This window comes from Cornus florida, unplaced genomic scaffold, assembly GCF_030987335.1.
Source record: "Cornus florida cultivar Cherokee Brave unplaced genomic scaffold, ASM3098733v1 CherokeeBrave_3.0.0_Hap2_Chr02, whole genome shotgun sequence".
NCBI lineage: Eukaryota > Viridiplantae > Streptophyta > Magnoliopsida > Cornales > Cornaceae > Cornus > Cornus florida.
The window spans coordinates 20,715,170-20,732,588 of NW_026775572.1; the positions used below are offsets into that span (position 1 = coordinate 20,715,170).

Below are 17,419 nucleotides of genomic sequence, written 5' to 3' on the forward strand. Positions count from 1 at the left end.
ATTTGTCTTAATCATATGTACGCATTGTCATAAATAATAAAAAAAATATATGTCAATGACCATCAAATGAGTTGTTTGGCAACCATTGTTATTATTACATTAAGAAATGACATTTTTGTTAATATTAATTATTGACTCTGACTCTTTCTTAAATAAAATTACAAGTTCATTCATACGTTACCTAAATTTAATTCTTATCATTTTTAATACCATAATTATCCTTCCCTATTGAGGAGAGATTCTTCCTAATTTTATTTATTTATTATTTTATTTTATTTTTTCAATTTCTGTCATCTTCTCTAAGACACTTTTAGAAACTTATCACACAAAGTATGTTGATACTTATGATAATTTGGGTCTCTAGTATTGCTACCCTACAGTAATAATCTTTATGAGGCACTATAGCAGCACATGGGAATTGAGTTTAAGAGAAAAAAATAAAAAATAAAAAATTTATCAACGTTAAGCATCAACCTTTGTTTTAAAGCCTATAAAATTTGTTTTTAATTTTAATTAATTAATTTAAAACAATATTTAATTTTTTCACTTTCTTAGAATTCTAATTCATCAACGTTTTTTCATATGTTATCACCCCCAGATCAAAATTTGTAACATCAACAACAAAATATTGCAATTTTTTTCCATGTTTTTTTTTTTTTTTTCCTTTCTATTTCGTAATTTCTATACTTTTACTTGTAAAAGCAAATAAGCTATTCTATACAACAAAGTTTCTATTTGAGTAAAATTAAACTTTTCTTAATTTTCAATTCAATTAAATATTTTTCTATAATTAGAGAGGATCTATTTAGTGATATAGAGTTTGCTTCTAATTCAAATATGTTTATTCTAATCACATGACTTTATTATCCTAATCATAATCATAAACTTTTCTCCTTTTATTTAAAGATAACCCTATCCCTATCCCTATCTCCCATACACCGAAAAAAAAATATTAATAAATTCATCAAAAAGAAAAAAATATATTCAAAATCAACAAATTATCATTATGGACATTAGAAGAGTTGACGGATTCATAAATTTTTGGATTTCTTCAATACGGGTTGTCTTAATAAGATTTTTTTTCCCCCTTATATTAGAATCTCTTAACAAGTTCAATAACTAGCTTCCTCAAACTCAAACACTGTATGCTAGTGAGATCTTTTCATTTTTGGAATGGGAGAGATATCATTAGTGAGATCAGAAGAAGGGGAGAAACAGGATGGGAGGAAACGTGGGAGAAGTTGAAGAAAATAACATTGACACTGAAGAATTTGAACAAAATGGAGAAGTTGAAGAAATCTATATTAATTAGTAATGACATTGACACTAAATAATTTGAACAAAAAGGAGAGTTTAAAATTTTATATTTAATGGATACACTCAATTGAGTTTCACATTACTCCTAATTTCTACAATATCTTGAGGGTATGGTATCCGATCATCACATCCAATCCTTGGGAAGTACTCCCAGAATATTCTAAATTTTTCTCTCATTGAATTGTGTAGGGAATATAAAATCTTCTTTTCTTTATTTCGTTCAAACTCTTCGACATTAAAATTATTATCAGTTTGTATCGCAGGGTGGTTACAGGTTAGCCATGGAAGTGCTGAAGTAGTGGCCGGGTTCAAAGCACCAACCGGCTTCAAACATGCAGGCTCCGTGACTGCTGAGTGTGGGTGCTGGTCCATGCTCAAGGGTGGCCTAATTGTAAATGCTTCAGGACCAGATGAACTTTACTTTGAGGTACAATATCTTAGCTGTATTTTTAAAGTTAAGCAAACTCATACATGAAAAGGCGCCTAATGGTAAATGCTTCAGGACCAGCTGAAGCTTACTTTGAGGTACAATATCTTTGCTGTATTTTTTATTTTTGAAAGTTAAGCAAACTCATACATTTATGTCTGACTTTCAATGAGGCTCGAATGCTCAATCTTTCTTTCCATAAGGTGGGCTTATACCCCCTGAGCTATTGCCCCATTTAGTATCTTTACTTTATTTTATTTTCTTAGCAACCAAACAAAACATAAACCTTTTTTATTTTATTTTTCTCTCTCTTTGCCTGGTTTCTCAAAAATGCTGACTGTATACTATTACTTTGCAGAGCAACAATGTTTCGGTTGAAATTTGGGCAGATAGCATTTCATTACAACCGTTCACCGAAGACCAGTGGAGGGATCTCATCAAGACCAAAGCATTCAGAAGGTAAAATATATATAAAAAATCATACTTTTTAGTTGATACTGTATTCTAGTTTTTCTTTTTTAAAAAAATATTAATACTCTACTAAACTATTATCAAGAATTAACAAAAATATAAAGATCATCAACATACAAATTTAAGTGATTTGGCCTAACGTGTATGTCCACGTAAATATTGAGCCAAAGACCTACAAATTTCAATATGCAAATCATTTGTGTGTCTCCAAAAAGGCATTCAGAATTCTGGTCCCACATCACAAACAACATCCTTATATAATGAATTACAAGATAGCCCTAAAACCATCCACAAATATGTAAATAGCCCCAAACAACATTTAGGCCACAATATCACAAAAACATATTGTTGAAGGTGGTTCGTGAGTAGGATGAGAAAATCGTTCCATGTAAGTCAAGAAATTTGAGATCAGTATCCAAGTGGAGATCCAAGCGATACAAGGGACTCTTTGCATAGTAAAGATTAAAAAAAGGAAGGCCGACTTTGGTACCCAATGAACTCGAGTTCGGCATTGTCTAGTGGTTAAGGTGGTTGTTATGTCCTTAAAGGCTGATTAATGCGCCTATTTATAGTGCTTATTCCTTCGGTCAATGTCTCTCAGTCCTTTGGGTGAGCCCGCTCTTGCCCAAGGGTTTGAGGGTCTCCCCTCCCGATAGATGGGACATTGACGGATGGACCACAGCGTTTTGTCCTCCAGTCCAAAGAGGTAACGGCGCTCCTTAATTAATACAGATCTTGTCAAATGTCTTTCGTAATTAATGCACCTTTTATCACTCATAACTCGAGCTTGGATACCGAATGTCTTTTCCCCCTGCATTGACCTCGAACTGAGGCGGTACCTTGGATCTCAGCCACCTATCCACATGCCCTCATATTCTCGATCTCAGCATAGGCATGAGCCTACTCCGAGGTTCTGCCTTCTCGACCTCGCGAGGCCACATCCCGACTCTATATTTCGAGGTCCCTCTATCCAAAAAAGAGGGGAGCTCACAAAGCAGAAAGCTCGAGGTCGTTCCAGCAGGAAGAGACCTCGGAAGAGCAGGAAGGATGGGCCCATCCGACTGGAGCGGGGCGCATCCTCAGGAGAGGAAGGGTAGCGACCCCCTCCTCGTTCAGCAAGTCCAGTCGTGGGACATGTAGCTTTAGGATACTTAGTCCCTTCAAGGGTAGAGGCATGCCAAATAAGTATTGGCCAGGTGTGCCTATTTTCAGAGGTGGTACCACTTGGGCGGTTAGTGTGGCGCGATTATCAACATCCTCCTCAAGTTCGAGGTCAATGTCCCCTAAAAACAATTGACCAACAAACTCAATTAAGGAGGGAATCAAATTGAAAAGTTCAAATGCCAGCTGGGTTAGAGCGCTTGGTGCTTTGGATGAGCGCTCGAAGCTGATGGTTGCCGGACGAGCGCTCGGTGCTTTGGACGAGCGCTCGGCACTGATGGTTGCTGGACGAGCGCTCGGCACTGATGGTTGCTGGACGAGCGCTCGGTGCTTTGGACGAGCGCTCGGCACTGATGGTTGCTGGACGAGCGCTCGGCACTGATGGTTGCTGGACGAGCGCTCGGTGCTTTGGACGAGCGCTCGATGCTTTGGACGAGTGCTCGGCACTGATGATTGCCTGACGAGCACTCGATGCTTTGGAGGAGCGCTCGGCGCTGATGATTGCTGGACGAGCGCTCGGTGCTTTGGACTAGCGCTCGCCGTTGATGATTGCCGGACGAGCACTTGGCGCTCGATGTTTTGGACGAGGGCTCAGTGTTTTGGACTAGCACTCGGTGCTCTGGACGAGCGCTCGGTGCTGATGATTGCCGAATGAGAGCCTGGTGCTTTGGACGAGCGCTCGGCACTAATAATTATCGAACGAGCGCTCGACGCTTTGTCCCTTCAGGGGTAGAGGCATGCCAAACATGTATTGGTTCATTCTACTGCAAAAATGACAATTCCCCACAATTTGTCCTCGTAATAAAGCAAAAGAATGAATACATTCAAATTTTATAAAAACATCCCCAAGCCGAATACATTCAAATTTTACCAAGCTGTCAACTTGCTCGAATCGGTTAGTCATAAATGAATTTGGGTCACTAATAATTTCCAGTGCAGATCAAAAATAGGTTGGATGAAATTAAATTATTAAACCATTTATTCGTGAGTCAAAACGAGTTGATGAATATGAGCAACGAGGTCAAAGGCATGCTATATTCAACTGTCAAAGACGTCTTCCCCCTTCTCTCTTCTCTACATTATGATAGAGATGTCGGTTTTAATGGGACGGGTTTAGATTATCTAAATTATTTTTGTTATTGCTGGGGAAGACATTCACGCGGTCCGATATGACACTGTTTTCCTGTAAAGAAGAGAGTAGAAGATCGATGAATCTTAAAAGCATCGGTGTAGTGCCTGCCAAGAGCTCTCCGATGATCAAGTCAGTCACCGGAGGTCTAAAAGAAAGGCAAGGATTTAATAATCATTTTTCGTCATACCTGATTGACTGGTAGGATCTCATTCTTATAGCCGCTCTCCTTCAATTCGTTTGCGAGATCAGAGGAGATCTGTTTGTTGCCAGATTTGTTGGTGATATGATCTACCCTTTGAACTTCAAATTGTGCCAAGGTTATCCTTACCCTGTTGAACCATGTCATCTTGTCTCTTGTTTAAATGCTCCTTATCAGTTGCCCCCCATTCCTAAGCTTGCTCGTCTAACTTTGGGAATGTAAAATTTATTTATTTATCTTCGGGTACTTTTCCCGCGGTTTATTATTATTTTTTAATTTTATTTTGTACCCTTGGGTGCTCTTCCCTTGGGTAATGTTCCGTTGGGTACTATTCCCGCGGGTAAGATTTTTTTTTTTTGTACCCTTGGGCACTTTTCCCTCGGGTACTATTCCCATGGGTATGATTTTTTTTTATTTTTTATTATATATATATATTTTTTGTACCCTTGAGTACTACCCTCGGGTACTATTCCCAATGATGGAATTAATACAGATACCAAATCAAGGTTCTGTTTTGGAAGGGCATGGGCTTAAACCTTTGGTCAATGACTCTTAGTGATGTAAAACTTGATTTTTCTTTTGAAAATCCAATATACTATATATAAACTTTATTGGTTTCAGTCAGCCTATCCCTTTGGCAAGGGAATAAAATTTACGAGCTTCACTCAGCTCGTCGTCCCTTTAATAAGGGAATTAGTTTCTACGAGTTTCACTCAGCTCGTCGTCCCTTTAATAAGGGAATTAGTTTCTACGAGCTCTACTCAGCTCGTCCCTTTAGTAAGGGAATTAGGTTTTACGAGTTTCACTCAGTTTGTCCCTTTAGTAAGGGAACTGTTTTCACGAGTTTTACTCACTTAATTCTTTTAGTCTAGGAACTTGGTTTTTTGTTAGCTTTCTGTAAAGCATTAATTACCACATAGGTAGGTAACTGAAAACATAATATTTTATTGCATAAAAAATAAGGGTCATCCATCTCATTGGTGATGGTAACTTTATTGGAAAATAAATAACACGTGAGGGAGCTATTCTCTATTTAAAATGATTAACTGAGATGCCCCCAGTCTTTTATTTTGAATGACTTGATAAGGCTAATTCCAGCCGCGAGACAATTTTTATCACTCTAGCCTTTTAAGCCGAGTTGGATTCTCTTAGGTCTACTTATCCAGAAATGATACTGATTTCCCTAATTGTTTGCTGCCCCAGAATGCATTTATTAGGGTTTGTCCCTTTATTGGCAACGAACTTTTGTAAGTGACCTATTTGAATAAGATTCTCAATCTGATTCTTAAAGTCAAAACAATAATCCGTAGTGTGGCCATCATCCCAATGGAACCTGCAATACTTATCTCGAGATATTTTCGTTGGATCAGACTTCATCCTCCGTGGCCATTTCAATGACGCATCATTTTAAATCTGTAAGAAAATATGGTCAATTGACATATTCAGAGTAGTGTAGTCGGCATATTTATCTGAATCCTTCTCACGATATGTCCTATCACTTTGGCTGAAGAATGATTTCTTATATTTGGTATCCTTTTCATCTCTGGCGAGAGGGGCTGGCTTCTTCTTATCCTCTCTTTCCTTTCTTTTCCTTGAATTCATGGCGTCTTCAGCGTTTATGTGTTTCTGCGCTTTGATTAACAACTCTGCCATTTTGGTGGGAGGTTCTTTTGATAAGGAGAACAAGAATCTGGAGGTTTGGAGTCCTTCTATGAAAGCGGTCAAAGCCACCTTGTCGTCCACCTCTTCTACTTGCAACATCTCTGTGTTGAATCGGGTGATGTATTCCCGGATCGACTCTCCCTTCTGTTGCTTCACAGTAAGCAGGTAGGTGGCCGGCCTCCTATGCCTTTGACCTGCAATGAAGTGGCTCATAAACTGCTTACTCAGTTATTCGAAGGTGTCGATGGTTCCTGGCTTCAGCTTATTGAACCAAACTCTTGCCGATCCCTTAAGTGTAGTGGGAAAAGCTCGGCACATGATTTTATCTAGCACGGCGTGTAAATGCATAAGAGCTTGAAAGGTCTCTAGGTGATCGAGGGGATCTTTAGTCTCATTGAAGCTTTCGAACGAGGACATTCTGAACTTGCAAGGCAGGGGGCATTTCATAACGGCAAGGCTGAACGGTAAGTTGGTCCTTTGCACCATGTCATCTATGGTGGCAGGACCTTTACCTTTCATAGCCTACATTACATCTTCCATTTTTGTCTTAAGATCCTCGATTTGTAGGTCAAAATAGGTAACTTTCTCTGTCTTTTCCTCAACATAAAAGGTTGTGCCTGTTTGAGGCTAGGGATTTTGCAGAGGTAGAGGAAGAGATTCTCTGTATCGGTTCCCGACTTGGCTTTGTTCTGCCTCGAACTCGTAAGGAGGATCGTTTTCTCGGTCCTCCTCGTTTTCTCCCCCATCATTCAGATTGGGAGGATACAGGTCGGACAATTCTTATTGAGATGATGGTCCCGCTAGGATAAGATGTTGCAAGATCGTTGCATTTTGCTGGATCAATTGGTCTATACCCTGATTCAGAGTTTGGACCTGTAGTTCCAACGCTGCAAGCTGTTCCTGGTCATTCGGGATGTCTGGGTGTTCACCTGACCCTTCTCTTTGACTGGATCCCTGCAATGATGTTTCTTTTTCAGTTACCATACTGGACCGCAAATGCATATACCCAACCGAGTAATTTATTGATTTAAGGGAATCGTCATTTCCCACAGACGGCGCCAACTGTTGGGGAAGACATTCACGCGGTCCGATACGACACTATTTTTCTGCAAAGAAAAGAGTAGAAGATCGATGAATCTTAACGGCACCGGTGTGGTGCCTGCCAAAAGCTCTTTGACGATCAAGTCAGTCACCGGAGGTCTAAAAGAAAGGCAGGGATTTAATAATCGTTTTTCGTCATACCTGATTAACTGGTAGGATCTCACTCTTATAGCCGCTCTCCCTCAGTTCGTTTGCGAGATCAAAGGACATCTGTTTGTTGCCAGATTTGTTGGTGATATGATTTACCCTTTGAACTTCAAGCTGTGCCAAGGTTATCCTTACCCTGTTGAACTACGTCATCTTATGTCTTGTTAAATATTTGATTGCATGTAATAATAATAAATAAAAAAAAGAAATTATAAAATTTATCTTACATTTATTCAATTTTGATTTTTTTAAAAATATATATATATATCGGGATCCATCCAGAATTTGATTTGATAAAATATTTTTCTTTGTGGGACACACTAGCGGATCCAAGGGGAGCTTAGGTGTGCTCAAGCCCACCAAATTTTTTTTTTTTTCTACCATACCTAATTTTAACACAGCTTAAAAAAAAACAAAAAAACAAACAAAAAAAATATATTATTAATATTAGTCCGTCTACAGAAATATTAGTCAACTCCATTGACAATTCTTGAATCTACCTTTGATGGAACGGATTTGAAAAAATGGGTATCGATCCGTTCCAAACCGATCCCTACATTTTGTGCCTCTATTTCCCCGCCCCAACAGATCAGGAGACTCCTAAAATTATGATTTCCTAAACTTCCTAAAAAATTTAGTTCCTTGTATTATTAGACTCCACCAATTTAGTTAGGGGCCAAATGAATTAAAGGCTCGACCATTATTTTTTATTTTCCGTAAAGACTCCACCATTTAAGAGTGAGCTAAAAGAATTTTTAATTCATTGTAAAACTTTTTATTACTCTCTCTATCTTATCTCACTCCTTTCTTTATTTTTTACCTCTCCTCCTCCTTTTTTTTTTTTTTTTTTTTTTTTTTTTTTTTTTCACTATCATTACATTATTGAATAAATATCTAACTGAAAAAACTTTTCATATTCTCCTTTTAAAGTTTTTCTTTTTTTCTCTTTTTTCCCCCCTTGTTCCTCACAATTTTTCCACCTCCCTCGTTGCAACATTTTTCAACTAAACTTTATTCTCACAGGTGTTTTGGGCTTCTTCAAGGATGTGAAGGTAGCAACTTTTAGTGTGGGTTCCATAAGAATAACAGAATTAAAAATTTGGTTAGAGCATTAATTGAACCGAATTTTTCTATCATTATGTACCATAAATTTATTAATTATTATTTGATATTAATATATTACACTACGCATAAATTTGGTAGCTTCAGTGTGGTTATCTAAAAAATTATTAGATTATTCTGGACCACCTACTCCAATTCAATCATTGGTCGACCATGAATTTCAATTTAATCAAAATCCTTTAAATAAGAAAATTGGACCAAACAAAATTAATAAGATAAAATAAGACAGGGCAAGGCAATTAAAACTCTTCTTAAGTAAGAAAAGTACGTGGACCTTTTAAAAATTTAATAATATATTATCAGAAAGAGTAATGCTACTATTGACGTTCTCACATACTAAGAAATAAGAATGTAATTATTGACGGTTGTCACAACAAATGAGAAATCACCAACTCACACTCTCCTGTCTCACTGTGGATACGGTAATGTAGTTAATTATAGGATTTACAAAAATATGTGGATTATGTATATAAATTAAAGTTTCTCGCCATGAACAAGCTAAGCTACCTCTTAGCATGTGGTCGGAGGGTATCTTGGTTTGTTCAAGCAACTGAGCATTGGATTCTCTTCCCATCTTTCTACTTGCATTGTACGTACTTTAGTGGTTGGAATTCTCTCTCTTTACATTAATCTCTCTCTCTCTCTCTCTATACACACATATATATATTACTAAGCCATATAGTGGTTGGAATATATTTTAAGCCATCATTCTCTCTACATTAATTTACATATATTTACATATGTATATGTGTATGTATGTTTTTGTATGGTTTAAATATGACGATTTAAATGGGCTACAGGGATTAAAACTTTACTGAAGTTAAAAATGAAGGTTGGAGAGAGAAGTAATATGCTTCTACTGCTATTGTGTTCTCTTTTTTTTTCAGGTTTGTCTTCTATCTATTTTTGCGTTTTATGTTTCTAGACGCACAATATTTGGCCAAATTTAAGATAAGTAGTTGTGTAAATATTTTCTTCTTTATAGGTTAGATTAAAATATTTGATAATCAAATCATGTTTGATTCATTTATCTAGCTATTAGTATTATTTTGTATGAAGTGATTATTATTATACTCATAATATTGTTAATGTTTTACAGTGTTTTCAGTTGAAGCGTTGTCTTATGATTACAACGTCTCTATTGAGGTAGGATTTAAATTTCATACATTAATTTTTTTAAAAATTAAAAAATTACACCTCTTTAAAAACAATGTATATATATATGTGTGTAAAATAGAATATATATATATATATTTTTCTTATTTGAAAAACTTTTTCAGTGTTTGGCAAATCCTCACAAACCCCAATATGGTGGAGGAATGGTGGTGAACCCGGAATTAGATGAGGGCTTGGAAGGGTGGAACACATTTGGAGATGCAAAAGTGGAGACAAGAATATCAAGAGGAGGCAACAGTTTCATTGTTGCTCAGTATAGAAACCATGCACATGATAGTTTCTCACAGAAATTTTACTTGGACAAATCCAAGCTCTACACCTTTTCTGGTATTTATTTTCCCTTTGTCAGTAATTAAGCATTAAATAATTTGTCAAATTAAGAATTAAGCATTGTGACAAAAAAATAAAAAAAATAAAAAATAAATAAAAGACAATTAGATCATCCAATGACAATCAAATGAGTTGTTTGACAACCAATAAAACCATTACTAAACAATGACTTATTAGGTAAACTTTAGTTTTAATTAACTAATAATGATATTAACAGGATAAACATCTCCTAAAAGTTCTACAATATTACAGGGTTACGGTACCCCGACGTCTCTAACCTTTAAGATCATTCATCAAGTGGGTCCTATTACCATATTCAAGGGAAAGACCCAGAACACGATAGCCCGAGTATTCTAAAATTTTCTCTCATTGAGAGTGTATTTAGGGAATGAAAAATTTTCTATTCTCTATTTCGTTCAAACATTTGGACCTTAAAATAGTTATCGATTTGCATTGCAGCGTGGTTACAGATCAGCCATGGAAATGCTGAAGTAAGGGCCACATTCAAAACACCAACAGGGTTCAAACATGCAGGCTCGGTCATTGCTGAGTCTGGGTGCTGGTCTATGCTTAAGGGTGGCCTCATTGTAAATGCTTCAGGACCAGCTGAACTTTACTTCGAGGTGCGATATATTTTCTTTCCTCTCTCAGCTATTTTCTTGACAACCAATTAAACAAAACATAAACTCTTTTTTTTATATATATATATATATTTTTCGCTCTCTCTTTGCCTGGGTTTCTCTAAAATGCTGACTATATATATATTATTACTTTTCAGAGCAACAATGTTTCGGTTGAAATATGGGCAGATAGCATTTCATTACAACCGTTCACCGAAGATCAGTGGAGATCTCATCAAGACCAAAGCATTCAGAAGGTAAAATATATATATATATATATATATATATATATATAAGATAATAATAAAAAATCCCACTTTTTAGCTGATACTGTATTTTAGTTTTTCTTTAAAAAAAAAATGTTAATACTCTACTAAACTATCATCAAGAATTAACAAAAATATAAGCATGCATCAATATATACAGATTTATGTGATTCAGCGAAAAACTTACCAAGGCCGAAAAACTAGAGTTACAAATTTCAATCTCCAAATCCTTTGTCTCTCTCTCTCCATAAAGGCTTTCAGAATTTTCTCGTACCGCGTCACAAACCTTAAACATCCTTGTATACTGAATCACAAGATAGCCCTAAAACAATCCACTATATGCAGAGAAAACATGTAAAACAAAAAAATTATCACAACAGAATTGGTCGAAACAAAATTTAGGCCGCAACATCACAAAAACATATATATATATATATTACAGTTCCATTAGGAAAAGAAATGGCGCTAACATAAACTATAATTTGCAGGCTCGCAAGGGCAAGGTGAAACTCCAAGCTGTGGATGCAAAAGGCAATCCCTTAGCCAACGCCACAGTTTTCTTTACGCAGAAGAGCTTAGGATTCCCCTTGGGATGCGCCATCAACGACGAAATCCTAAGAAACACTGCCTATCAAAACTGGTTCACCTCAAGGTTCAAAGTGACCACATTTGAAAATGAAATGAAGTGGTACAGCACTGAAAAGTCCTGGGGCAAGGAGGACTACTCAGTGCCCGATGCCATGCTAAATTTTGCTCAGAAACACGGCATTTCAGTCCGCGGCCACAACGTATTTTGGGACGACCCCAATTTCCAACCATGGTGGGTGAAATCACTGTCACCGAAAGACCTCGGAACAGCTGCACAGAGGAGACTCTTTTCTATTGTGAGGCGATACTCCGGGAAGCTTATTGCTTGGGATGTGGTAAATGAGAACCTACATTTTTCGTTTTTGGAAAGCAAGCTCGGAAAAAGTGCTTCTTCTGGCTTCTATAAGGAGGCTCATGCGCTTGACAGTCGAACCACATTGTTCTTGAATGATTATAATACAATTGAAGATATGCGTGATCATTTATCTACACCGGATCAGTATCTGAAAAAGGTTCAAGAGATTCAAAACTCGGGTTATAATGGGCCTCTAGGAATTGGGCTAGAGGGGCATTTTAGCATTCCTCCGAATCTTCCTTATATTAGAGCTTCCATTGATAAACTTGCTGCCGCAAAGTTGCCCATTTGGATTACTGAATTGGATGTCGCACGCAGCATGGATCAGGTAAAAGAGCTATTAAAAACACACATACACATGCATATATTACACACACAAATATATAGTACAATATATATATATATATATTAAGCCATAGGGTTAGGATTCCAATTGTCCAATATTCCATGTCCTCATAACTTACTAGTCGTGGCTGAAGGTCATTTTTCATTACAAATAGACCATGGTCTTGGTCCATCTGTAGGTGGTCCAATTAGAAGTAATATTGAACTATCTGCGTAATATATACACTTTTGTGGGTTCACAGTTGATTAGATTGATTGAGTGAATCATCAAGGTTAAAGATCATCTAATGATTTCTCCATCGTTGTGCTAATTTAAAATAATTAAATAAATAAAATTAAAAAGGGAACATTTTTTGTATTGGGTGGACACAGGCAAAATACTTGGAGCAGATTTTAAGGGAGGTACATTCACACGGAGCCATAAATGGAATCGTGATTTGGTCAGGATGGAGACCGGGGGGCTGTTACCGGATGTGTTTGACGGACAATAACTTCAAAAACTTGCCTACAGGAGATGTGGTCGACAAGCTCCTCCGCGAGTGGGGTGGTAAGGAGGACTGGGAGGCAGGCACCACAGACGAAGAAGGTTACTTGGAGACTTCGCTCTTTCATGGTGATTATGAAGTGACAGTGGCTAAACCAGCTGCTGTGATGGCCGATTCCTCCGAGCTGCAGGCAACTCAGAGCTTCAAGGTTGAATCAATGGATGAATCCCGTGAAACAACACTGCATGTCAAAGTTTCTGCATGATTATTTTTTTCATTGTTAAATCTGGAAATGCATTAGATTAATTTTGAAGGTCGATTCAATTAGTGATGGTATGTAAGCTAGCTAGGTTGTTTTACATATATATGGTTCATTCTACTTGCAAAAGGACAAATCTCCCCACAATAAGTCCTCATAATAAAGCAAAAGAATGAATACCAGCTATCCTGAAAAGTGTTTTATTGAAGTTTGAATGAAGTTTATTATTCCCCTATACTGATTTGATTGGTTGTAAATTGTAATTATAAGCTGATCTGATTTAATTGACTTGTGAGCCGTTGCATATTTTCAAAATTACAGAAAATCTCAGAGTAGAAGGTGACTGGTTGGTTATGGAATTTTTTTTTTTTATTTTTTTTTTTTATCAAAAGGAAAAAAGAAAAAGTGCATTTGCAACAAATTGCATAGTGTACTTTGATTTTTTTTTTTTTAAATATAAATCTATAAAATACCTTTAATAAAATTTGTGTATAAATGTTTCTTTTATTTTGTTTTAAGGGTTTTTAGGTTTTTTTTTTATTTTTAAATTGAAAAAATATCTTTATTTGCTCAATTTGAAAAATGTAGTGGATTTTTTTTATTTTTTTTTATCCCATTTGGATATTTTACACACTTTTAAGCAGTAAGAGATAAATTCGAGTCTCACTCAATTCAGAAGCAAAATAAAGTTCAGTTGCGTACTTGAATATGATCGTCTAAAACGTGAAATACCGAAAAGGAGCAAACCGCGTTTGTAGTCCAACGGTTAGGATAATTGCCTTCCAAGCAATAGACCCGGGTTCGACTCCCGGCAGACGCATTAATTTTTTTCTTTTTGCCCTTCATTATGAAAATGCTACTATGCTCAGACGAGATTAAGTTAATCAAGGTTGGACATAGAGGGTGGGTCGACTCTTCGCAGTTGAGATCCGTTTTGTTGAATCTAAAGCTCGATGAAGAGCGCACTATTAGTCAACTAAAAATAAGTATTAAAAAAAAAAAAAATCATTTCCTACATTACTGAACTACACCTTCAATGAAATTTTCCATCTTTTTTTTTAAAAAAAAAGAACAACAAACGGTTTTGCACCGTCAAACACAATATTACAACACACAGTAAATTCTCTCTTCTAAAACGGCTAGTCAGGCTCTTGTCATTGAGGTGTCTCGAGAGCAACTTTGGCATGTGAGATCGAATCAGAGGCCGACCACAAAGAGTTCATCTTCTTACGGCAATATAGCATGAAACAGCGGCCGTGATTACAGTCATGGCAAGAGAAGTGACATTGTCGAAAATGGTGGCATACCGCATTTCCTGCAGATCCCAAAATGTTGACACGCATAGCCGCACCCCATCAAGAAGCACTAGCAAGATACCCATCCTCTCTCTAGCTACATGCAAACAAACACATACATACATATATATATATATATATATATAAAATTCTAATCATTAACAGAGAATATATAGTAAAATGGAAGAAACATTGAAATTTAATTGTGGACTTACTTTAAGCGATGGTGAAACTTGAGTTATGAGTGAACTGGTCCTCTTTTGTTGGACAGGAATGGATGAGAATGATAGGGAACTTAGTGCATACTACTACTACATTGAGTGAAAAACGATAAAGTTTGTGTGATATTTCGAGGATGTTTCCTTTTTGATTACAATGAATCACGGACAATTGTCGATGATTTGAGTTTTTTTGTTTTGTTTGGGGGGTGATGGTCCCGATCTGTTAAAACAGTATAATCATTTATTGATTTTTTTTTTTTTTTTTTTTTTTTTTGCTAAAAATGGCATTAAAGCAATTCAAACACCTAACCTTCGAATATGAAGTGAGTGTATGGTCTGAATTAAAACTCGTGTTAGATAAAAAATTAAAAAGTCATTGTACTATTTTTATTTATTTATTTATATATTAGGATAAAATTTGGTAATTCATTTAATACTAATATAATAAAAATATATATCAAACAATGACACTTATTTTGAAATGGAGGAAATAGTATAAAAATATTGATCCTTGACTCTCATTAGGTTTAAATTTTTGTAAATATTACATGTAGAAATTGAATTGGGTGTATTTAACTAAGAATGATTTATGTCGCGCACTCGGGATCAAACAGTCCAAAAATTGTACTCCTTTACCAAATTTTTTTGGTTGTTTGGGGAATCCAACATTTTTATGATTGTGTGTTTTTAATGCTTTTTATTATATTGATGATAGTGAAATTTTAAATTTATTCTTATTAAAAGATAAAATAGTATTTAATAATTAGTGCACTTCTATAATTAAAAAGATAGTTTGAGAATGTTATAAAAAAATAATACATTTATTTTCGGGATGAGACATGTATTTTGGAACTTTCAAGAAAGATAGAATAAAAAATTTAGGACGAAAGGACTATATTAAAAATAAATAAATCAAAATAATTCTTTAATTGAAATTTTTATAAATGAAAAGAAAGGAAGTTGATGGCACTCTCTTGATTTCCGAATTGATTAATTATTCACTTAATTTGTTCTTTTGTGTTTTGTAGGAATCCAATGAGTAATTCATTATGACTTCGTTTGGATAAACATGAGAGAAAAAGAAATGAAAGGATTATAACAAAAAAGAAAAGAAAACAATTGATAGCTATAATTTATATTCATGTTTGGATAGATAGGAGAGAGAAAAAAAAAAATATATATATATATATATATATATATATATATATATATATATATATTACAATATTGTTATTTGGATAACACAAAGAAGAGAAATGAAGAGAAAAGATAATAATGGAATTACCATCTTACCCTTTTTGGTAGGGTTAGTATGGCAAAATCATTTTAGCCTCTCATCGCCTCCATTTCTGATCCCCCCTCTCTCTCTCCAACTGCACATCGGCATATCATTTCAGATTGTTCCAAAAATCAAAACCCATATATTTCAAGCTTGCCCCCCTCTCTCTGCAACTGCAAACTACAAATTACATATACATATATGAGTTTTATTTTATTTTATTTTTCTAAAATCAACTAATCAAGGTTTGTGATTCTTGTTTTGCAGCTCTCTCTCTTTGCAACTGCAAACTACAAACTACACACACACACATATATATATATATATATATATATATATATATATATATATATATATATATTTCAACCTCCCCGATAGCCTCCATCTCCTTCTCAACCTCCCTCTCTTCTTTGTAACTGTAAAATCAAAACCTATATCCGCATATCATTTCAGATTGTTAAAAAAATCAAAACCCATATCTATCAGTTTCTATCACTTGTTGTTCCAGTCCAGTTCAGTCGCCGTTCACAAATCAGAGCTTCAGCCAGCTGTTTCTCAACTCACTTACCCCTTGTGTAATTTGCTCCATTTTTTTTTTTTTTCATAATTGGAGTTGTATTGAGCTCAAAAAATAAAACCGGAATACAGTGCACAAAGGGCATACCCTCAGAGAACAGAAAGAATAATTTGCTCCATTTCTCTCCAAATCCCTTAAAATCTTGTTAATTTTGGAGGGATTCCAAATGAGGGATTTGGAGGGATTGCTATCCCTCTAAATCTCCCAAAATCCTTTCTTTTCTCTCCTATCCAAGCACACTCATCACTATCCTTCCCCTTTTTTTTTTTTTTTTTGTCAAAATCTCTCTAAATCTCTCAATCCAAACGAAGCCTATGCGTATCAGTAACAGTTAAGGGTAGCAATTTGTGTTCGCAGGTGGTATAATCGTGTTGTGTCAATATAAGGGTATTATACTAAACAGTTAAATTCAAACCTAACTCATTTAATAATCGTGTCAAGCTAGAATCCTCAATACTAACCCAACCCATTAACCTGTTTATTAAAACAAGATATTTAATATTTAATTAAATAATAAATTGTCACAATTAGCTCAAATATTTAAAATAAGTAGAAAAATCATAACACATAAATAAGGTTTATATTGAAATGACTTAATTATGCATGATAATTAGATTTAAGCAGGTAACAATACATGTCATATTTACGATTATAACATATTGAGTTAAAAGGGTTATAAACGGATTGGGTAATGATAGGGGAACCGAATAGGTAGCCCCGAATTCTCCCCAAATCTGGCGTGGCTTGCCAAGTCAGTTTCTTTAAATATTAGCAAAATTCTACTTTTTCTCTCACATCACGTGGGTAGGCCTTCAACGCTTCTCTTCAACCTAGGGACATTTTTTACGCCATAAACTAATCCACTGAAGGTGCCACCATCTTCT

At 35.6% G+C, this 17,419-nt stretch overlaps 1 protein-coding gene and 1 non-coding gene across 2 annotated transcripts; both read left to right on the forward strand.

The window, feature by feature from the left end:
• The first annotated feature begins 2,021 nt into the window (after positions 1-2,021).
• LOC132294155 (endo-1,4-beta-xylanase 5-like) lies at positions 2,022-13,834 on the forward strand. Its single transcript, XM_059791909.1, has 8 exons — positions 2,022-2,203; positions 9,540-9,626; positions 9,839-9,885; positions 10,020-10,242; positions 10,705-10,868; positions 11,024-11,122; positions 11,620-12,402; positions 12,792-13,834. Exons 1-8 carry the CDS (start codon positions 2,110-2,112, stop codon positions 13,167-13,169), a joined length of 1,875 nt encoding a protein of 624 aa, XP_059647892.1. The 5' UTR covers positions 2,022-2,109; the 3' UTR covers positions 13,170-13,834.
• A 77-nt stretch (positions 13,835-13,911) lies between these two features.
• TRNAG-UCC (transfer RNA glycine (anticodon UCC)) lies at positions 13,912-13,983 on the forward strand. The gene has a single exon. It is a non-coding gene; the product is annotated as a tRNA-Gly (tRNA).
• The last annotated feature ends 3,436 nt before the right edge of the window (positions 13,984-17,419 follow it).